The sequence below is a fragment of the Chanodichthys erythropterus genome, chromosome 10, assembly GCF_024489055.1.
Source record: "Chanodichthys erythropterus isolate Z2021 chromosome 10, ASM2448905v1, whole genome shotgun sequence".
NCBI classification, from domain to species: Eukaryota; Metazoa; Chordata; class Actinopteri; order Cypriniformes; family Xenocyprididae; genus Chanodichthys; species Chanodichthys erythropterus.
In genome coordinates, this window is record NC_090230.1 from 20739123 (window position 1) to 20763319 (window position 24197).

Sequence of the window (24197 nt, forward strand, 5' to 3'; positions counted from 1 at the left end):
ATAAATCAAAGGTTTATTGATTTAATTGTCTGTTTTAGTACAATTCATATTTTTTGTAGGCAGATTCATCTACTGGCTGTAAGTTACATGTTGAACACATATCATTATCAAATGCATTTTACACTTTTATGTTAATGCATAAATCTTCTAACCTAAAACCCTTGTTAAACTGCATGATGTTTTTGGTGAAGTCAGTGTTGAATGAGGAGATGATCAGTGTGTCAGATCTGAAGACGGTAGATGATCTCTGTGTATTCTGACAGCCTTTTCTGATCTACAAACACAAACACATGGAGATTTTCAGTGTTTTTAACATCAGGTGCTGCTTTCTGCATTTCACACTGATCTCATATTATTAATTATTATACGCATACTTTTATTTTAAAACTTGTTGAAAATGTTAAAAATTCAATTTTGGATTTTTGTTGTAAAACTAATTTGCATATAAAGAGTATGTATTTGTCCTGTCAGTTGCAGTAATACTTGCCCTCTGGTTTTTCTTGACTGTATTTCTTCCAGCAACAGTAAAACACACATGCAGAAATTAGCAGCAGCGGCACACAAACTACTGTTATAATGAGCATGGAATATGAACTCTTGGTCATTTCTGTAATCAACAAAGAGAAAATGATTGATCCTTTTAGTCAGACTTCATCTAGAAAGTATGAACTGCACATTTAGAAATACAAAAATATGTTAAAAGTGGTGCTGTTGATGTGTTGATGTACCTGAACATGTCCGACAGTGATCAGTGATGTTGAGGTGTTTAGTCCGGTTGGTGAATGAATAAGACACGACACAGCGGTATGAATCATCACGTTGGAATCATCCAGACACTGAATCTCCAGAGGTAGAGAGAGACTGATGCTGAGATCAGCACAATTAAAAAATCTAGACATGTTTGATGAGTTTCATCATAAACTTTCAAAACAAAATTAATATAAATAAGAATGAGCTACTGATAATTTACCAGTAAGGACTGTATTTGGGAAAGGGGCTAATGACTGGTGCTGTGTATTTATTATAAAATTATGTAAAATATTGTTGCTGAAAAACAAATAACTTTGCTCAGTTGTTACTGTAATAATATCTTATTGACAAAACAGATTTGGCAAAAACACTCCAGTGTGTATTTGTGTTTGCGCTCTGGAGAACATCACATGTTTCTAATTACATGTTTTTGCAGCGGTGAACAATGTAGACAATCACAGACACGTTTGTTGATCAACAGGCAATCAGGGGTGTCTAATATAGTCAGAATACACTGACCTGTCAAAAAACAGAGTTATTTTGGCAGTGCTGAGTTGTGCACACTCGCAAATCCTATCATGACATGATGTAAGTAAGAGATTCATTGTGCAGTGTAGACAACATTATTGATTATAACAGATCTTTGTGAGACCGCAATGAGTGACAGCTTTTTACTGATTACAATGGGTCTTTGCATGCTTTTTAGGCTGTATAATTCATTCAGAATTTTAATTATAGTTTGTTTTTTATGCTGCTAAGAGGACCACTGGCTAGTTACACACTGCAAAGTTTAAGGGATTCATTCTCGAAATAGCAATGATTGTCAGACATAGTGATAACCGTATGGACTGGACAAAAATATGACGTGTCAAAATAGATACGCATTGAGCAATGTAAATGCAGACTAAAAGATTCCTAGAAAAATCTTCAAATTTTCATATCAAGAATATTGAAATTCCAATTATTTGTAAAAGTAAATATTAAATGTTTCACTGTGTTGTTATTGTGGAGCCGTTGCTTACACTTTACATTTGCACTTTTTCTAAAAATGTTCTAATTAAAGTGGTACGAACTAGATGTGTGCCACCGAATTAACACTTACCAATCAGGTATTACCCACATTGTAAACTTGCCTTAGAGAAAATGCCACATCATTATCAAATCTGGCACCAACCATTCAGAAGTGAACCTTGATGCTGCTCTTCACAAAGCGGTGTAATGTAGGTCTGTAGACAGACTACTATTATTAAACTGGATGTCTATTATAATGTGGCTACAGCAAATCAAATGCTTTATCAAAACATTCAGGCATCAACAATGCATGTTCACATCGTAAAAAAAAAAAAAAAAAGGTTTTATTTCTTACTACATTTAATTCCAAAAATGTATTTGTGAAATATTAAAGTCATAGATGAGAACCACTAACCACCTAAAATTATATCTAATCTATATTTATTTAGATCAATATCAGACTGTGATTAGGCCTACTTGGTTTTTGCTACCATCTAACTCACAAATACACCACCTGTGGATCTACCTCAACTGTCGTACGTTTTGGCTTTATTGGTTTATCTTTTATTTAAGGATTTTGTCACTCTTTGTCAAGATCTCACACTTACTGTTTACTGTTGGTGAGCTGCTCAAATACGGCTTATTTGTCTGAAGCTGCTGCTGTGTCAACTTCAAATCTGCAAAAGATTTAAACCGTTTAAATAAACTGTCAAAAATGACATAATATAATAGTTATACTATAAATGAATATATATATATATATATATTTTTAATAATATAAACAAGTGAAATATGAAATATGACTACAAACACTGAAGACAAACATAAAGGTATAACTTACCACCTAAAAGCCACAAGCAAAAAAAGAAAAATGTGTAAAGCATCTTCTTTAACAGCTCAGATTTAGAAGCATAAAACTTGCAAACCACTTCTGATGGAAAAGCAAAAGATGTTGACTAACAGCACACTTCAGTCAACTCGATCGTGGTTGGGGGCGCAAGGGTTGGGCTTCCGACTCCGAGGCTTATGCCCAAATGTTTTTAGCAGCTAAAGCCCCTAATAATCTGCTGAAAACTTTTTTTAAAGGATTAGTTCACTTTAAAAAAAAAAAATGAGCCCAAGCTTTACTCACACTCAAGTCATCCTAGGTATATATGACTTTCTTCTTTCTGATGAACACAATATGAGTTATATTACTAAATATCCAGACACATCTGAGCTTTAGCAGTGAGTGGGAATCCATCCATATCCATCATAAACCTACTCCACACGGTTCTGGGAGGGTTAATAAAGTCCTTCTGAAGTGAAGAGATGCATTTGTGCAGAAATATCCATATTTAACAAATTATGAAGCAAATAACTTCGACCAGACCACCTTTCCTATTCAACTCAAGAAAAAACATAGTTTTGCAGTAAAACTGTTTACTCTGATGTTAAAGTTGACAAGCTGTTCTTCACCTAAGTCCTCCAAACCACACACATGCATACCCCATACAATCAATATTCTTAGAGAAGACCACAGCACATTATCTTTCAAAACAACATTGGCCCACTTTGACTTACATATGGACAATAACACTGAGACATTTATCAAAATATATTCTTTATGTTTCACAGTAGAAAGAAATTCATACAGGTTTATAAGATCATGAGGGGTAGCAATAACATAATGGTCATTTTTGAGTGAACTATCCCTTTCAAAGAATGAAAAAACAATTCTGTGTTGTGTGACAGTTTACATTTCCTCAATCTCTCGCTTTCAAGCCACATCCTGTGAAACTCTTGTGAAATTGCTACAAAAAAAAGAAATAAGAAAAAACAATTGAGTCATTCTCAACAAAATTGACTTTACAAATAAATCAATAAAATTGACTTTACAAATAAATTATACATTTAAAGTAATTTAAACTAACATTAAACAATTTGGAAAATGAGTAGAAATACATAATAGTAAATGTTATGGTGTAGATGAAAGTAGGTGAAAGAGGACAAGTGGTTTTCCATGCATTTCACATTTAAGTTTTAAAATAACTAATATAGTCAAATAGGTTATATAAAAATGCTTTGGGAAATATTGTGAATATTTGAAATGTTTTATGATACTTTAAGGGACTGTCAGCACATTTTGATTATGACAAAATTGTAAATAAACTTTTAGATGCAGTGATTTGCAACCAGGGCATTTCAGCAAACTTTCAAGGGTTCTCAAGATGACTGAAAATCGGGGGGACTGTGGATAATGGGCAGTCTTGAGTCAAAGAGGCTGAAAATCACTGCTTTAGATGTCAAGTTCTTGAGCTGTAACACTCACAGGTCACTTTATCATGTAGTGATACACAACTGTGTTTTGTTAGATTGTTGATGAAAGTGAAATCAGCAGACAATACAAGTTGGACATTGATATTTGGTGATGAAGGAATTATTTTAATTAGTGACTGATTGGTGAAGCAAATACAAAAATAACACAGATGAGATTCTCAAGAGGAAAGTGAAATACAAGTGTAATGTCATTCTATGTTTAGCATCTGCATGCTTCCTTTCGGAAGAAGGTCAGTGTGAAGTTTTTTATTATTGTGGTTACACAAGGACCTTTGCTCTGTTTCAATTGTCTGGAAATACTTTTACACTTGCACAAAACAAGAAAATAATTAAAGCAAGGGTGATACATAAACATGATATGAATCAGAAACTAGTTGAAGCATAATGCAATAATCTAGGCATCCAAACATTATATAAATGATAATGGAAATAAAAAATTATAAGCATACTAAATGACATAAAAAGAGGAGATTAAATGCATAATAAAATAACAGTACTTGTTTTGTATTTTCGCATTCATGTCATCTCTTTTAATTTAGTAAATATCTTAAAAATCTTTAAATTTAGTTTGAGTCTGTTTACTGTTATGAATATTAATGATGAGTGATGATCAGTGTGTCAGATCTGAAGACGGTAGATGATCTCTGTGTATTCTGACAGGTTTTTCTGATCTACAAACACAAACACATGGAGATTTTCATCAGGTCCTGATTTCTGTCATTTCATAATGATATATTTTATATCCTATAATAAGCATACTTTTCATTTTAGAACTATTAAATAAATGTTTAAAATTCAATTGCATAAAAAAGTATTATTAGTAATTATTAATAATAATAATACTTGCCTTCTTGTTTTTCCTGGCTGTATTTCCTGCAGCAACAGTAAAACACACATGCAGAAATGAGCAGCAGCAGCAGCACACCAACTATTGTTATAATGAGTATAAAATATGAAGGTGTGCTTATATCTGTAATAAACAAAGAGAAAATAATTGATCCTTTCAGTCAGACTTCATCTTGAGAGTACTGCACATTTAAAAAGCAAATAAGTCGAGAATGTTGCTGCTGACATACTTGAACAATACCAACAGAGTTCAGAGATATCCAGATGTTGAGTCTGGTTGCTGATGGGATTGTTCAGCACACAGCTGTAGGTGTTTTTATCCTGATATTCCACCTCCAGATGTATAGAAAGACTGATGCTGAGATCAGACACACTGATGCTGGACAATAAACTGTTTCCTTTGTACCAGGAGAGAGTCACATGACCCACATTCACAGCTGAACACAACAATGAACATGATGATGATGAACATGAAGAGTTTCTGGTAATGAAAGGAATGGGCAAATGAGCTGCAAAACACCAAAGAACAGATTTATCAGTATATATATTATATATATTATTGATGAAGTATCTGACGACTTTTAATAATTTTAAGTTAATAAATGGAAAAAAATATGCACAGAACAACTCCAAGATACTAAACAAGATAATCAGACACAGTTACTTTGAAAGTTATAATTGATATCTGAAGTTACAAATATTTGTAAAGTTTGATGGATGTTTCTGAATATAAGAAAATTCAATAGTAACACAAGAGTTTCCTGATTTATATTTTTTTATAAATCAGTACATTAAAATAATTATATTATTTCTTAATTAAACATTTAAAATATGACATAAAACCAGTAAATAAAAATGATCTTCAGTGACATTTTTGTGTCTCTGCCGAACACTAAACACAAAAGAGAAAAAGTACAATTTATTCACTTTACTCACCATAGACAGTAACACTGAATCTCTTGTATGAAGTTCCTCTGATGTCACTGATGATCTGTAGTTTATAAAGTCCAGAGTGTTCAGATCTGATGTTTCTGATGGTCAGAGATCCAGTTTGACTGTCTATCTGGAGTCTGTGTCCAAATATCTCATTACTGTTATACATATCAATGATCTGCTTAAAGATTTGAGCAATACGAGTGTCTCGAGGTCCAAACATCCACAGTATCTGATCATTACTCTGTACTTCAGTAACATCAGTGTTTAGAGTGACAGAATCTCCCTCCATCACTGACACTGACTTCACTTCATCTGTGTCACCAAACACACCTGAAAAATATAATATTTTCAGACAAAGACTTTATATAATCTCATTTCCTGGAGTTTAATCATGTATAAAAGGTAAAACATGCATTTTTATCTCTTGTGGAAATGAATTTGTGTTCAAATAAATGCTCCACATTTGCTGATTAAAAGTATGAAGAGTTTCTCACCGCTCAAGACAAACAGGATCAGAGCGCACAGATGAGAGGACATTGTGACAGAAACAAACGTCCAGACGAGAGTCGCTTCAGACACAGAAGAGTAACTTCCTGATTAGAAAGTTCAGCTATTTCTCAAGTCTATATTACTAAACCAAAAGCAAACTGGTTTTAGTTGTCTGTTTTCTGTTTCTCTTTTGACTAAGTTCACTGTATTCTTTATCTTCCTCTTAATATTTCAGAAACTCACTGCACATCTCAGACATAAAAATGTTACTTTCACAACATCATTCTGAATGGCTCTTCTTTAGAAAACTCTTATTTCAGGTTATTTCTCTAAGAGGTTCTCAGAAGGTTTCTTTGTGTTTGTGAGAATAAACGGCACATCTCACACTCTCATGAACACACACACACATCGTCTAACATCAGCTGAACATCCGGACAGAACATTAAACCACATGCGTTCAGTTCAGATGCTGCATCTTATGACGAAACATCTCATAAACATGCTGAAACACATGCAATATAATGATGATGAGTCTCTTTCAAATGTTTTTACGCAAAAATGATTGGAATAAAACAGGTTAATCTTCAAAATGAGAAAATATAGGCTGAACTTTAAATAACTTTCAATTAAAACACCATAAAACACACAGATGAGAAATCAAAGGTTGATTTAATTTTATGTCTGTGACACAGTTTTAGTACAATTTTAGTAGGCAGATTCATCTAATGGCACCAAATTACATGATGAACACATTTAATTTCATTATATCAAATGCATTTTACACTTTTATAATAATGTATACATTTTCTAACCTAAAAACCTATTATGTTTTTGGTGAAGTCAGTGTTGAATGAGGAGATGATCAGTGTGTCAGATCTGAAGACGGTAGATGACCTCTGTGTATTCTGACAGCCTTTTCTGATCTACAAACACAAACACATGGAGATTTTCAGTGTTTTTATCATCAGGTGTTGCTTTCTGACATTTCACACTGATATTATATTTTAGATTATAGTAAGCATTTTTATTTCTAAATCATTAAAATTGTTACAAATTCAATTTTGGCTCTTAATTTTAAAACAATGTTTGCATATAAAGAGTCATTTTAATGTTCTATCAGGTGTAGTAATACTTGCCCTCTGTTTTTTTCCGGCTGTTTTTCTTCCAGCAACAGTAAAACACATGCAGAAATGAGCAGCGGCAGCACACAAACTACTGTTATAATGAATATGAAATTAAATGAATTATCTGTCATTTCTGTAATAAAAAGAGAAAATAGACGGTCGGACTCCATCCAGACAATATGAACTGCACATTTAGAAAGAAAATGTTGAAAATGTTGCTGCTGTAGTACCTGCACATGTGTGACAGAGTCCACTGTTGTCCAGATGTTTGGTCTGGTTTCTGATGGGATTGTTCAGCACACTGCTTTAGGTGTTTTTATCCTGATATTCCACCTCCAGAGGTAGAGAGAGACTGATGCTGAGATCAGACACACTGATGCTGGACAATAAACTGTTTCCTTTGTACCAGGAGAGAGTCACATGACCCACATTCACAGCTGAACACAGCAATGAACAATATGATGATGATGATGAAGAGTGTGAGGAGCCTCTGATGTTTCTGATAGTCAGAGATCCAGTTTGACTGTCTATCCGGAGTATTTTCTCAAATGTACCAGTGGCATCTAGATGTTCTGTCTGTGAATTTCAGCTATTCGAGGCTTGAGGTCCAAACATCCACACTATAAGATCATCTCTCTGTATTTCAGTAACATCAGTGTTTAGAGTGACAGAATCTCCCTCCATCACTGACACCTAAAGAGATGATATAAAAGTTTACAAGACACAAAATTATGTTATTTATACAGAGATGATCTATTAAACAAACTCTGTGTCAGTAAACACTCCACATATACTAATAAAAAGTGAACAAACTATGAAAGTGATTTCCTATTTACTCACCACACAGGAAGAGGAACAGATGAGAGGAAGTCATTCTGATTGACACGTTACTCAACTTCAACATAAGACTGCTATGAAAGCACATTTAAACTGTGAGCTGATCTTTCACACACTGATGGTCTCATTATGAGGTTTATGTGTTTGAGAAAAAAACCCACACATTTTACACTTACAGATACACACAATCGTGTCTAACCCACATCTACACATGAAAACACGTACATTGAACTCAGAGCACAACCCTGCGTTCCATTCGGAAAGGCTCATCCCTATGGCCTAATCCCTTCAGAGGGTTTACCCTCCGGAGTGAGAGCTTCGAAGGGATGAAGGGTGTAGGGGTAAAAAAACTCTTTTTTCGTAACGCACTTCAGCATCATCTTAGGAGACGATCAAAGAGGAGTAGATTGTGCAAGCTGCACCCTTTGTTTAATGTTAGTTTATTTATTTATTTATTTTAGGTTTATCGCACCATGTATATTGTGTCTATGTATTTGAAACATTTGAATGGACTGATAAAGGGAGCTGTAAAATATTTTTGTTGAAGTACAATGTCGTTTTGACCATAATAATGTACCAAATCTAACTTGTATAAATATTACAGTAGTATGTAAAAATACAATATAGTTAATATCAAACTCTGAGCCTCTTGTTCCCATTCTGTGACGTCAAACATCTTCCCTGTGCAAAGGATCATGGGAGCCCGAAGTGTCCATCAGTTATACCCTTCGAAATCCTTCATTCCGAAGGGCCCTTTGAAGTCGCCAGTTTTGAGCACTTCGGTTTGGAACGACCCCTCAATATGGCGGCCATGATTGTTTTCACTCCGAAGTGCCCTTCAGAGGGCGATATATCCCGTTTGGAATGCACCACAAGTCTGACTCTGAACGTCCAAAGACAGTTGAAGATTGATGGTCATTACTGTTGTGACACTGACCTCTGCTGGTGAGAATGAGTTATTACATGTGGATGTGACCATTTCAACAGGAGCTAATAATATTCTCTGATAATTACTCTTCCCTCCATCTGGTTGTTAGTGTAGCATAAGGTGGGAAAAATCATAATAATAAATGTAATCAGTACAGAGACAATGTTTTAGAATAAGACTTTATTTACAGTCAATTTACTTCATTCGTATAAAAGAGGATTTAGTTGATTCACCAAAAACTTCATTATAACAATGTTTTACAAGCATGAGTTTTGATGATACTATTCTCATTTGGTTGGTTATAACAGCTTGTCTTGTGATTCTAACTGAATTTACTGATTACATTTCAGAAATTGACATAAAAGATGATACATACATTTAAATAAGATTAGAATTCGTAGGACAGCAGTATAGCTATATCATTTTATAGAGATACTGATGCTGTTTCCTGATCAGCCTCTACATCTGGGCTTCACTGTGACATAGAGACGACATTATCAGTGCAGAGAGAATGTTTAATAATGTATGTTCAGTAAATAGCATCTTCTTGCCTAAAATATCACAAAAAAACAAACAGGCTTAAAAAATAAAAATAATAATAAAGTGACAAGCAGCCATTAGGCGTCAGCACATCAGTAAAATGACTATACTCAAACAATCTGAATAAAGCTAAAACTAAAATCATCAGTCATATTAAATCACTTGAACTGGGTTTGTCAGGAGATACTCATTCAGATGTTACTGATGTTTATCATATTTTCATCTGGTGTCCATAAATTAACCACATTATACAGACATAAATAATACTGATGGACATTGCAAAAACTTTTTTAAATAGTGCACTATTTACCAGGTTTTACATTACAACACCTTTGAAAATAAATGCGTCACATTCATCAATAACATCACATGTTGGCTAAGTACCTGGACTGAAGAGTTCACTTCTGAATGCAAACTTCTTTCTTGTCAATTATATTACATTACAATGTTAAATGTGTAAACTCCTACACAGTTTACACCACTAAATGTCATTAGTAATCTAAAGAATCTGAGATTACCATCTTGAACTGATATTTACAAATACTGGCACAGCAATAAATTAAAAATGACCTGTATTAATGATCTTGTCTGTAGTATAGAGCAGGGCTTATGAAATCATTCAGTCAAATTATTCACACTTTTGAAAGATGCTTTGTGGTTATGTTTATCTACTAGCAGAGGCTAACATGACCATGCTAACCAGCCAAACCCATTATAACATTGATTCCTGTTAAAAAACAAACAAACAAACAAACAAACAAACAAAAAACATTCCTGTAAGTCTCTCATACAGTCGGCAGAGGGAGCCATTAACACACATACAGTACTGAACATATTTAGCCTCATATTACATGTGTATGAGACCCTGAAAATCCCTGAAAAAGAAGCATCTGTTTTTATCAGTTTCTTAAGATTCAGTTCTTTCAGCAAAAGCTTAAAAATTAAATTCAATCATCAGTAGCAAATAGAGCTTCAATCAGTGCATTTGTACTTTAAGTTTGAGGTATAACTTTGCTACATACGGACATAAAACTCAACATGATCTGTCCTGTAATAAACTGATCTGTATGATAAATGATAAAAAAGCCTGAATATGCATCATCTCAAAGCGACTTCTGAATACACCGTCTGATCTCGTCCATCAGCCTCCTGTAATGAAATGAACTGTATAGGGATGATTTCATTACTCATTTCACAAAAGAAAACAAGCATCAGCACATTAAGAACAATTAAATAGTGTATAATGTGTGAGTTTTTAATTATACAATATCATGTATATAAAAAACAAGCAGACACTAGTATTTTACTAGCTTTAGCAAGCTTTCATTTAAGAGATTTAGTGCCGAGAATAAAAGGAATATCTTACCGTATCCTGAGCTCTGTGTTTAATAAATGTCGCATCAGTATAATCAACCTCTTCTTCATTAGTCTGAGCTGTTTAATAATAATTATAATAAAAATATGAAACTGAAATTGAGGTTACAGGATTTGTTGACATTTGTAACAACTACTTTTGTAATAAAATATTAATTTTCCATGTTGTACATAATACTTGCCCTTTTGTTTTGCTTGTGTGTATTTCCTGCGGTGACAGAAGATACACACAACTACAACTGTGAGCAACAGCAGCAGTAACAACAGAGATACAACAATGAGAGATGAAGTTTGGCTGGACTCTGTGGAGGATAAAACACAAACAGTCAAAATGTTATAAATGTTCAAACACTGAATAGTTAAATGTCCTGTTTTCTTGTTGTTAATAGAACATTATTTAAAAGATTCTAATGCTAGCACTCACCTAATCTTATTTTTACTCACAATTTTTCAATCTTTGAATGTTTATTTCAACTTTGATTTTAACTACTTCATTTAATAATAATGATAATAAAACAAAAAAAACAAAAAAAAACAAAAAAACATTTGAGAGATAAACCAGCAGGACATTATTATTAATAAGATCAATTATGGACTCTAAGGGAACTTTCAGATTGGCAGCTTAGTTTGAATCAGCATGAAAAGAGTGCACTGTGATAACGAACCTGGGAATATAGGAGGTGGCCTGAGTTTGATTGCAGTGGAAGTGTGGCACAATTCAGGTGAAACTGAAAGCGACTTTCAGTTAATGTCCCCAGTGTGAAAACCCCCTAATACAGACATACCTGAATTTGGCTGACAAAGTTCACTGTTGTCCAGATGTTTGGTCTGGTTGCTGATGGGATTTCTCAGCACACAGCTGTAGGTGTTTTTATCCTGATATTCCACCTCCAGAGGTAGAGAGAGACTGATGCTGAGATCAGACACACTGATGCTGGACAATAAACTGTTTCCTTTGTACCAGGAGAGAGTCACATGACTCACATTCACAGCTGAACACAGCAGTGAACATCTGGATGATCCTGATGATGAAGAATTTTGTAAAGAGTCTCTGATTACGACAGGAACAGTCAGAATACCTTAAAAAACATGAAAGAAAAACATAATTCAAAAACAATAATTAACTGATAATGTGTAAAGATCCTCAATCATCATAGATCAGTAAATACAAATTCACATGGTCAGATTTGAATATGATTTAAAATGAAAACCTTTTAACATGATTCAATTTACTCACCATAGACAGAAATATTGAAACTCTTGCGTTTGACGTCTTTATTCATGATCTGTAGTTTATACAGTCCAGAGTGTAATCTGTTGATGTTTGTGATGGTCAGAGATCCTGTCTGCTTATCTATCTGTAGTCTGTCTCTGAATCTCTCATTCTCACTATCATATATAGAGATGATCTGTTCAGAGATTTGAGCTAAACGAGTCTCTGAACTGTTCAGTTTAAATGTCCACACTATCAGATGATTTCTCTGTATTTCAGTAACATCAGTGTTTAGAGTGACAGAATCTCCCTCCATCACTGATATCATCTCATTGATTTCATCTGTATAAACTCCAGACACACCTGGAAGAAAAGAGTCGGCACAAAACCAAATAAAACTCCTTTATAATTTCTTAAACCTAACAATGTATCTACACCGGATGCAAGCTGGGCGATTTAATGCGACAAAAGCCAATAGAACCCTGAAGTGTTTTTTCTACACTGGATGCTGCACAACATAACAAAGCTCTGACAGTACACTGATGCCCAGTTCTATTTCTGACACAGGGACAAATAGATAAGCATTGATCGCTTTGTCTCATGCAGTGTAGAAAGCCTCTAGCAAAAGTACAAAGCTTTATCCTGACATTACCGGTCTAACAATACTAAAATAAGATCACTTAAAGGGACAGTTCATCCAAAAATAAAAATACTGTCATCATTCATTCACCCTCATGTCGTTCCAAACCCGTATGACTGACTTTCATATGTGGAGCACAAAAGTTGTTATTCTGTGTTTTCCTTGTCAATATAGTGAAAGTCAATGTTGTTTGGATCTTAATGTTCTTCTTTTGTTTTCCGCAGAAGAACGTCATACATGAACAATCATGAGGGTGAAGAAATTATGACAATTTTGATGCAGTATTACTTCCCTATATGTAAATCAGCCTTTTACCATTTACTGTTGGTGAGCTTAATCTCTTTCACACTGTACAATTTTTTTTTCATAAGGTGTTATCATAACATTTGTTCTTTTGTCAAATCAACTTAGATAATCAATGTAGTTCAGCTAACATAATATTTGAGTTTCTGTTGATTAAACCAGTCACCTTCATTGTATTAACTCATTTTTAATTTGAATAAACTCAAAATTTTAAGGCAACCAGGTAACTTACTTTAAGTTAAACCAAATTCTTTTTTACAGTGCAAGTAGGGATTGTCAGTGTAGGGAGTGTCAGTATTAAATCTGCAAAAGCTTGAATAAAACTGATGAAAAAAACATCAGTATTAATCATTATAAATAGCCCAATATTAACCACAGAAACAGTTTTTTTTTTTTTTCAGTTTAAATGAACTTGAAATGTTTGTTTAAACATTTACATTTATTCATTTGTCAAATTCATTTGTTTTTACCCAAAGCAACTTTGCATTCAATAAACATTTTATCAGATCAACTGAAATATAATAATAACCATTTGATGTTACATTAATAATCAGTCAGATCCCCTGTTGTTGACCCAAAAAAGTATATTCTGTCACGATTACACTGTCGTTGTTAAATATGGGTTCATTTTCTTTGATGCTACTGTATGAATCACTTTTGTTGAATGTAAAAATGCAGAAAACTACAAAATCCTTCTTTTGTGTTCCACTACAAAAGGTTTGGAACCGACCAAATTATTATAATGTGCCTTGTTGGGTGAAACTATTCTTTTAAAGTGAGCAAATATCGCATGTACATTAAGTTTTATATATTTTGGTAAATATTGTTTTATTTAAAAAAACAAAAAAAAAAAAAAAAAAACAAATATATATATATATATATATATATATATATATATATATATATATATATATATATATATATATATATATATATATATTAGGCTATAAATTGCACTTGATAATAGTGTCGTTAAAGCCCTTATTTAGTTCTGAGTGAACTGGTCCGTAACATTTCAGGGTCAAAGTCCTATACGCAGAAATTCAGTAAACAGTGAAGATGATCGAGGCATAGCTACTTTTAATTGACTGACTGGCTGTAGAAATATAGCCTACAAGAATAATAATAAAAAACATAACTTACCACCCAAAAGCCATAGACAAAAACAGAAAAAAGCATGAACCGCCATATTTGTTAATATCCCAAACAGCCTGGAAGCAAAAAACCCAACATATCTGAAAACAAAAAGTTCGGTAAACTACACAGAAAAGCGTGTCTTACTAAAGCACCTCCATGATTGTGGGTTTGTTACTTCAGCTGACCGTTCGTTGATTGAACCTCCTCCTCCTCTCCAAAAAAGCAGTGCTAAACACCAAAGAAATTACATTAAACTATTCTACTGAATTAGGATACAATTTATTGAATAATTTTACCCGCATACTGTTCTGCCACCGCTTTTTAGTTATTTAATTAGTCATTTATACGTTTAAATGAAGTCCAGAAAAACACCATTTGCATATGGAGTTCTACGTTTTATTTAAGGGTTTATGTGGAAAGCAGCGTTCTGAAACATCATCACGTAAACGCGAACGCCGTTAAAACGAGTAGCTTGCCTTATTTCTGTCTGAGGTTTTATGATTCGTTCAAGTCCTCCTGGGAAGTTCGTATTTACGAGGTGGGAAGTCGTGTGTTCGACGGTAGGTGCGTTCAAGTCACTTTCGTCGGAGAATGATGGTGGTGTGTCTTCTCTAAATTAATTACACAAAATAACAACACTTCTGCTTCTAGAAAATGTAGAGCAAAGAATGTGCATTAGTTGTATGTTTCTTTTTTATGTTTTTAATTAATTTATGAAGCCATTATAAACTTTATTGTTACATATTACATTTTTATATTGTGATGCTATCGTATTTTTTTGCTGGGAATCAGCTTACTTCGTTGTAAATAGAAAAGCCTAACAATGTCACTGCTAAATATGTAGGCTAAGTATTGTGGGTATTTCGCTAAATAAACAAGTGTGTGGGAAGCAAGGGTCCAGATGACATTTATTGATATTGATTTATAAATGTAAGATTTTGTGTGCTGTATCTTCTTAAAAGATTTTAAAAGCAAAGTTTATAGCTTGTATTTTTGTTGAAAGAACTCTTTCTGTACTACTTTTTTTTCAGGTTCATTTAAACAGATCCTAGTATTTTGATAACCATTTCAGTTAATTCTGCATCAAGGTTGATCATCTTGACCTGCAAAACATTTGGCTATTTTAACTCAAAACATTAGTTTTAAGCCTGCAAGGCTGTTTACTCTGTCAAAGTTGATGGACAAGTTGCACCTTCAGCTAAACCCAATAGCCCCCCCACACACGTAAGTGCTTACAGAACACCTACCACATGCAATAAATAGCCTTCAGTCAATAGCTGCATAGACCTCAGCACATCTCGCTTTGACTCAGAAACCCAGCCGGAAAGTATGTCAAGGTGCATGAAGAACTTCTTTCTTCTTTGCAAAACTAAAAAACAACAACAAAAACAAAACTGAGGTTATGTGAAGAATTGCACAAATGCAACAGCAAATCCAATGAAATAAAAAATGCCCAGCGACATACTTTGCATAGATGAGATGAGCACTAGCAGTTAGCGCTTTGGATTTGCATGTAGATTTGTGATGTCTGTTGAAAACATGCTTGTTCTTATTTGTCGCAGCCATGCAGGTGAGAGATCACATCAGCATGAACTTTAAAATTTAGCAAGAGATTGTTGTGGAAAACCTTCACATCTGTAGCAGTTTACTAACTAATGAGAAAAAACTGAATACCAGTAAGAATAAATAGTTACTAAATTTTATTTTATAAGTTAAATATCAAAAATGATACTTAGTTTTAATTGTTATTACTCGCACTGCTGTCATTGAATACATAAGTCTACAGCAATTATTAAAATGTTTAACACGTTATTGCTGAATTAATGTCAGAGAAAAGCATCTTATTATCAGGAAATGGCTCCATACTGGTATAAACAGATAACATTTTGTCCACATCACTACAAATACAAACTGTTTACAGTAAAATTTGAATTCCTGAATCATCAATGTGTAGGCTGGTTCCTCAGCTTCAGCTAACACCATGGGTTTATTATATACAGGTTTAATTCTGCTGACACAATCTTTGACAAAGCATCATAAGATCATCTATCAGCCATGACAGTCTTCTATCACGAGTTCCTGCATCTGATCAAAAAAAGACAACATACTCTTATGATCTGGAATAACATATTTCCTGCATAGTATGTTGAAGTTAAGGTTGACATGAAACAGAAGTACTGATAGTCTTTTCTCCTCTATTGTGACGTATATCCGAGTGAAATGGCATCTCAAACAAGAAAAAATGTAGGACGGGACTTGATTTTGTCCAGGGGGATTTGATTGGATGATTGGGTTTTGGTCAATCTCATATGAGTGACAGGTTGTCCCGTCCTGTGCCAGTAAACACGTCATCAGAGAAGAGATGTCACTGCAAGAGGTAGGAGATATTATTTAGATTAAAGAATATGAGCAGGCATCTAAAAATGATGATTTCTTTGTCCGATGACAGTCCATGATTTTCACTAACTGCACACCCATGAGTATAAAAGGGTGCCAGCAATGTACTTCATCAACTTCTTTGTCTGAAGGAGACGAGCAAGAAGGCCTGAGTCATAACAACGAGACGCAGTATCTCATTTCCCTTCTCAGGGAACCATGGTTACATTCGTAACATGAGACGTTCCCTTTTGAATGGGAACTACACTACATCTGAGATGACGCTATGGGGAACAAATACCCACTCTGCCATGCCGAGGAGGTGCCTGCAACATTAGCTGTCAATGCACTACCACAATGGGCATAGCGAAAATTACTCAACTGATTCTATTTATTGCATTTGGTACAGCAAAAATGGGCATAGCGAAAATGACTCAACTGACTCTAAGTCAGTTGAGTCATTTTCGCTATACCCCCTTCGAGTTTACCACCTAAGCAACCAACCACAGGGGAGCAAACAATTTCATTTTGCATTTTGATTCTGACATCCAATCATTTTCACACATGAACATGAGTCCAGACCTTAAATTCACTGAAAGTCTTTGGGATGTGCTGGAGGAGACTTTACAGAGTGCTCCCCTCTTGCATTGTCAATACAAGATCTTAACCAAAAACTGATGCACCTCTTCATGGAAATAACATCACAACATTTATTTCCATACATTTTTGGCCAAGATCTTGTATGCAAGAGTATGTAATGCAAGAGTCAAGCACTCCGTAAAGTTTCCTTCAGCACATCCCAAAGACTTGCAATGAATTTAAGGTCTGGTGCCAATTCATGTGTGAAAATGATTCACTCTAAAAAATAATTGTAACAAAACAAAACAAATTTACACAGTAAAATACTGTTTCCATCGAAACAGTAATATATCATAAACAATGCATTCTGGGTAATATTATTAGTCGTTTTCGAGAAATTATACTCTACCTATAACCTATAGGCTAATTTCTCGAAAATTGTTGCATTGTTTTAATGTTATATTGCTGTTTCAATGGAAAACGGTATTTTACTGCGTAAATTAGTTTCGTTTTTTTTTTTTTTTTACAGTAATTTTTTAGAGTGTTCTTCATGCTCCCTCCCAACCATTCCTTCACAATATGAGTCTGGTGAATCTTGACATTGTCATCCTGGAATATGGCCATGACATGTCTTCCTACATGGTCGTTTAAGAAATTAAAAGCTACACACTCCATCAATTGGGGTTAAAAGAACTTTTGCCAAATGTATAAACATGCTAGAAACATAATAATTACAGCAATAATGATCCAGTCATAGACTAAAAGGGGGTATCACACACAGTTACACGAGATATTCTCCCTTCATTTTAAATAAGTCAGAATACATGAAATAGCATTAATACCCCCCCTTTAAGTATTTGCCTGTTTAAATGTAAACAGATACTTTTTTGGGCTAGGGAGTGCATAAAATAATAAAGACATCTAAATGATATGATAGCTGATTCTAAGTGGATTAGCATTGAGTTACTTTATGAGGATGGAAAACCCATGTCTGTGGGTTGTGTGAATGTTTGCATCGCCCCTTTCACTTGTTTATACACACACATCCTGTGAAACCATTCTTACAACTCTGGTCATGTCATGTCATGTCAACCAAAAAACAACAATAAACAAATAAAAAAATAACAACATAATCTAATCACATATCTGGGTCAAAAAAAAGTAATATGAATGACTTAAGTTCAGCTGTCCTCCATTGCCCACCAGTAATTTTTACCAGGTTTGTATTTAGTACTAATGTAGTAAGACAGTGATATTAAAAAACCAAATTCAGTAGGCTATACACCTTATTAATGATGCACACTATGTACAGATGAGCAGATGAAACCAGAATATAAATGCAACACATACTCGTTAAATGATTTCCATAGAAAAACATGATTAAGAAAACAACATTTGGTGCACTGTGTTCATACTCTGGGCTCATCTGCTTGCCTGAATATAGTATGCATCATCAATAAGGTGTGAATATGATCTTTTAATGACACTGTTTAATACATTAGGTACTTTTTTTGGAATGTCCCGTTGTTTTTGATGATTGAAATACTGCAGCAGGTGATGAATATAGATCACAAGTGTCTTTGTTTTACTTTCTATCAGGTGATATCAGTTCTATGGATGTTTTGTCCTCCAGGTCCCCACGCCAGTCATGAAAAAAAAATTTGAATTGCAAATGGTGAAAGGGTGTAGTTGGGGAGTTATCGGAGCCTTGTCGTTATCATCATGTGACCTACCAGCGTCAGTTACATTGCTTCACTGCCATTCACAAATCCTCTCCTGTGGCCTCGAGGGATAGTAAAGTGTCCATCGTATGCACACTTCAGAATATGAGTACTGTGAATTCGGACATACTTCTTTTGTCACATACTGATTTTTTTTTTAGTAAAGTATGCGATTTCGGACAGAGCCATTTACTGTGCCCCATTAGTATCTTCCCAACCCAGACTCATCTTTTCCATGAGTACTTGACTGAATCCTGTTGATGTTTTCCCGATATTAAAATAATAATAATAATAATAAAACTATTTGCCTATTTTCCAGACACCACTTTTTGAACTCAGTTATTAAACAAAACAACAAAAGACATCACAGTATGGCCCACCTGCCGTCTGTATACATTACTGACAGATGGTCTGTGGGGGAAGGGTACCAAAACTGTGGAGCATCTAAAATTACAGATCAAATGAACTTCATGCGCAAAGTCTTTTTGTGTGAATGTCAGATAGATGCCCAAAGGAAAGTTTTACAGACCTCAGTTAGGGAGAAAACCATATTTAAATTTAATCAAATTAAAACAAATCTATGAGGGACAGAAGAGGCTCTGTTGATCTCATAAAGCTGACTCAGTCGACCAAAGTGAAGAAGGAAAATAAAAGTGAAGGTAGAGAGGACATATCTGTGACTCGTTTGATTATTTTATTCACAATGACAAAGGCAATGTTGTGTATTCACTCATATAATTTATTGTGTGTCATAACAAACTCTTTTCAATATACAAAATATAGAAGTAGGCGTCTAAGCTTTATTGACATAATTCACATTGACCTTTTAAATGGGCATTATATACAAATTAACAAAAATGAACTCAACATTTAAGATTTTCAGTTGTTTATTAATTATTAAAAAGAATAACCAGATCCCACTGTTCATAATTTTACTGAATGAGTTTAAAAGTGAATATATTCCTTAAGATAAGGGGGAAACACATTAAAAGTACAGTCTGTAACCTTTCTTAGTTAAAAATAATCCAAAATTTTGTTAAAGTTTTTGATCAGCAAGTACATAACCAGCCGGTGTTCAAAACTATGTCCATACTATAGCCTGATTCACAACAGTAAACTTGTAATAATGTTTTCTAAAAGCAATAGGCCTACTGGTGGTTTCGGCAGGAAATTCGAGCATGCTGCTGTTCGTCTTTGCATCATTACGTCATGTCGCATGATCACAGAGCATACATGTTTATATGTTTAATCTTGTATTGTGATTAGCAGGATTATATGATCATGCTCCTTTCAAACAATAGTTTCGAACTCCATGGAAAGTCATCTATCATTGGTTTGTTGTCATAACACATTTCGCATATTTTGAAATGTGCAAATCTGTCGAGAATTTTTTGCATTTGTTAAGTGGGGTTGTAAGCGAGGCGTACACAGAAACAGCATCATAAAAACATGTTGAAAACATCACCCCCTGGTGTCCATTTATGTCCTGTCTCACTAAACTTCAGAAGATCTGGGGCCGTATTCACAAAACATTTCTCCTAAATAGCAGTAAAAGTTCTTAGCTAAGAGTTTTCTCTTAAAACCTGAGACCAACTTTTACTAAGGAATAGACTGAAGTCTTAAGCTAAGAGTAAGGGCGGGGTTGACCTCGTTGCTATGGAGTAAACACACAGTGATTGGCTGATGGGGAGGAGTCAGCGATTTAATCATAGAAATATTGTAGAATGAAAAATAAAGGTTTTAAAATACAAATGTTGCCCTATTCAAATAAATATTTTTTAATAAAAAAGTCAAAATAAAATGTTGCCATTGTTGCCATAAAGGTTTTTTTGCCATAAAGTGTCACTAATTAAACTAGTATATACACTTAATTGTAAAACCACTGCCACAGGTAATCAGACAATATTTATTTATTTGTTAAAGATTTTTTTTGGGCGTCTCATTGTAGATTCAAATCTATAAATCAAAATGTATTGCATTTATAAAGAAAAAGCTCAGCACCTAAGGCTCTATCGCTATTGCCTCAATGGTGTTCAGTGTCTTTGGGTGGATTAGGACTGTTTGTGATTTGGTCTTAGAGACTTAGGAGTCCTCTTGACTACTGCTAACTTTTCACAGACTTAGGAGCTAGTTTTAGCGCTAAAATGCTTTGTGAAATACTCTTAGAGCAAAAATTTAGGACTCCTAAAATTAGGACTGACACGCCCATTATTTTTAAGAGTTTCTCCTAAATCGGCAAGTTAGGAGCTACTTTTAGCCTTAAGATGTTTTGTGAATATGGCCCCAGATGTCATAAACAACCCACCTCTCAGCAGCCACACCCACAAGAGCAGACACAACCAATCAGATCACAGCTTCAGTGAAACCACAACACTGGACAGAGTCCAAGGAAAGAAGAAGAACACACTTTAACTCTTTCAGTTGTGTAAAGAGCACTAACATTAATGTTGACATAGCTGAAAATATCTGACAGAGATCATTGATGTTGTTTTAAAATGTTTTATCCCCTCACACAATATTATTTTAAACAGATATATATCAATATAAAACATAATGTTATTGTAAAACATTTAAAATGTAAAATACAACTCAAATTACCCATTTCACCACTTAATGCATAACATTTTATAGCAAAAAAAAAAAAATTCACTCAGACAAAGATGAGAGAAGTTCATCATGCTGGAAACCTCATTAGAAAATCACATGAACTTATCTGAGCTTCACGCTGATCGTTCACACACTGCTGTACTCATAATGACAAAACTGGCTATTTATCACACACACCATCTTATGCTTTGTTCATTTACCAGCAGAATAAACCACACGCTTTGAACAAAGACCCCTGATTTACTGACCTCAATAACAGCTCGACATTTTCCACCAAGGCATTTCACCTGAACATCTTTAGAAAACACACCGCAGGTCAGTTGAGCAACGACATAAACATTTATGAAATGTCAAACTGTAACTTGATTCATCCATATATGAATTCGTTCAACCAGTTTAACATCTAAAAAAACATTTGACACTTTTTTCTTTTTCATATGTTAAGACCATCACAGTTCTGTTCAAATCCTGAAGTGATTTCTGTTACAGACAGAAAGAACACTATTAATAGCTAATATCACAAATTCATCAATCTAAAAACACATTTAAGAGCTAAAATTGTGCTTTTTACACAGAAATCCTCTTAATCTCTCTCTAAAATGAGCTGAGAGGAACGTAGATCAGACAACGTTCAGCTCCAACACACTTGCCTGGAAGTTAGCTGTTGTGTTTATAACTAAGGTTGGAGCTGAACTTGCAGGTCAGTGGCCCTCCAGGAACAGGTCTGGACACCACTGAAGTAGATGAAAAGAAAGCCATCAATGCTCATGATTTTGAGGTCAAATTTGTGAATGAGGCGTGATGATCAGTGACCTCCAGCAGATCTCTCATCTGAAGACCGTAGATTATCTGTGTGTTGTTCTCTGACAGGCTCTTCAGGGGCCGTATTCACGAAACATCTTAAGGCTAAAAGTAGCTCCTAACTTGCCGATTTAGGAGAAACTCTTAAAAATAATGGGCGTGTCAGACCTAATTTTAGGAGTCCTAAATTTTTGCTCAGAGTATTTCACAAAGCATTTTAGTGCTAAAACTAGCTCGTAAGTCTGTGAAAAGTTATGAGTAGTCAAGAGGACTCCTAAATCACTAAGACCAAATCACAAACAGTCCTAATCCACCCAAAGACACTGAACACCATTGAGGCAATAGCGATAGAGCCTTGGGTGCTGAGCTTTTTCTTTATAAATGCAATACAATTTGATTTATAGATTTGAATCTACGATGAGACGCCAAAAATAATTTTTAACAAATAAATAAATATTGTCTGATTACCTGTAGCAAAGGTTTTCATTTCACACTTACAAATGATTGAATAGAGTAAATATATATATATATATATATATATATATATATATATATATATATATATATATATATATATATATATATATGATAAGCGTATTTGGTGTGCTGTCCAAGGGGATTGAGGGCTCCGAGCTTAAAATTTAGCCCAAACCCAAAGTTATCTCCGTATCCAGCCGAGAGTGAAGAGTGGGGTGGCGGAGGGATATAGAAAACTGTCGAAGTAACTATGATGAGCCGGCTCACGTCTGTCTATATATATTCCTCCTCTCGAGATGATTAGAAAGACCTTTTGAATGTGTTTCTCCCAAACATTGTTTATGAAACATAATTTGTCACTTGAATTCTGCATTCTCTTGAGATGCAGACATCCAAGAGGTGGACAATTAACTATAGGCCTATATACTAGTTTAATTAATGACACTTATAGCCTTTATGGCAACAATAGCAACATTTTATTTTGACTATGGCAACTTTTTTATTAAAAAATATTTATTTGAATAGGGCAACATTTGTATTTCAAAACCTTTAATTAAATATGGAAACATGACACCTCATTCTACAATATTTCTATGATTAAACTGCTGACTCCTTCCCCTTCAGCCAATCAATGTGTTTACTCGAGGTCAACCCCGCCCTTACGCTTACCTTAAGACTTCAGTCGATTCCTTAGTAAAAGTTGGTCTCAGCAGCTTTGTGAATAGGTTTTAAAGCAGTAAGTAACTTTTTTTTTTACCTTCATAAGTACTTTAAAGTGGAACTCAGTAAGATTTGCGAAGCTCCCCCTACAGGTTCCTTCAGTGAATCACACTGTCATAAATACTCCAAGCGCAGCTCTGGACTACAGCGACTACAACTCTCACCAGCGCAGTAGTTTTGAAAATTCAGTACAAGAAATCTCGATGGAGGTGGGTAATTTTCGAAATTGTCTTATAAAGTCATAATATATACATTGTTTTTGAATTACCGTAAAGCATTTTGTCACTCTCGCGTGAACGTGAACATGAGGCGAGATTGTTTCAGGTCGGTGAAGCTCAACTTGCAAGTGCAGTTTTCTGGCGTAGACGTGCCAGAGGGGGTTAGTGCTCGCCTCAAACACACCACTACAAGTCAATTAACCATCGTAAGGACTTAGAAAACTATTTATGAAGGTAAAAAAAGTTACTAA

At 34.4% G+C, this 24197-nt stretch overlaps 2 protein-coding genes across 3 annotated transcripts; both read right to left on the reverse strand.

Annotated features, from left to right (window-relative positions):
• Positions 1–4055: 4055 nt before the first annotated feature.
• LOC137027899 (CD48 antigen-like) lies at positions 4056–7241 on the reverse strand. 2 transcript variants are annotated; one of them, XM_067396507.1, is made up of 6 exons: positions 7164–7241; positions 6357–6493; positions 5863–6192; positions 5157–5435; positions 4928–5050; positions 4056–4751 (listed from the first exon to the last, which is right to left on the reverse strand). In XM_067396507.1, the coding sequence occupies exons 2-6, from the start codon at positions 6397–6399 to the stop codon at positions 4699–4701; spliced, it is 828 nt and encodes a 275-aa protein (XP_067252608.1). In that variant the 5' UTR covers positions 6400–6493; positions 7164–7241; the 3' UTR covers positions 4056–4698. The 2 variants fall into 2 exon arrangements, with proteins under 2 accessions (XP_067252608.1, XP_067252610.1); XM_067396509.1 differs by having other exon boundaries at positions 6357–6431; positions 7164–7182.
• A 2208-nt stretch (positions 7242–9449) lies between these two features.
• On the reverse strand, positions 9450–14636 carry LOC137027897 (natural killer cell receptor 2B4-like). Its single transcript, XM_067396504.1, has 6 exons — positions 14454–14636; positions 12392–12730; positions 11940–12233; positions 11337–11456; positions 11147–11214; positions 9450–10929 (listed from the first exon to the last, which is right to left on the reverse strand). Exons 1-6 carry the CDS (start codon positions 14497–14499, stop codon positions 10879–10881), a joined length of 918 nt encoding a protein of 305 aa, XP_067252605.1. The 5' UTR covers positions 14500–14636; the 3' UTR covers positions 9450–10878.
• Positions 14637–24197: the final 9561 nt, after the last annotated feature.

Excerpts from the sequence above, each read along its gene's own strand:
- LOC137027899 (XM_067396507.1), bottom strand. The coding sequence starts at position 6,399 with ATGTCCTCTCATCTGTGCGCTCTGATCCTGTTTGTCTTGAGCG. Across the intron at positions 5,051-5,156 it reads ACTCTGTTGGTATTGTTCAA|ATATAAGCACACCTTCATAT; the intron begins GTATGTCAGCAG and ends TGTTTATTACAG. Across the intron at positions 4,752-4,927 it reads CAGCCAGGAAAAACAAGAAG|ATCAGAAAAACCTGTCAGAA; the intron begins GCAAGTATTATT and ends TTGTGTTTGTAG.
- LOC137027897 (XM_067396504.1), bottom strand. The coding sequence starts at position 14,499 with ATGGCGGTTCATGCTTTTTTCTGTTTTTGTCTATGGCTTTTGGGTG. Across the intron at positions 11,215-11,336 it reads CACACAAGCAAAACAAAAGG|CTCAGACTAATGAAGAAGAG; the intron begins GCAAGTATTATG and ends ATTATTAAACAG. Across the intron at positions 10,930-11,146 it reads AACACAGAGCTCAGGATACG|GAGGCTGATGGACGAGATCA; the intron begins GTAAGATATTCC and ends ATTTCATTACAG.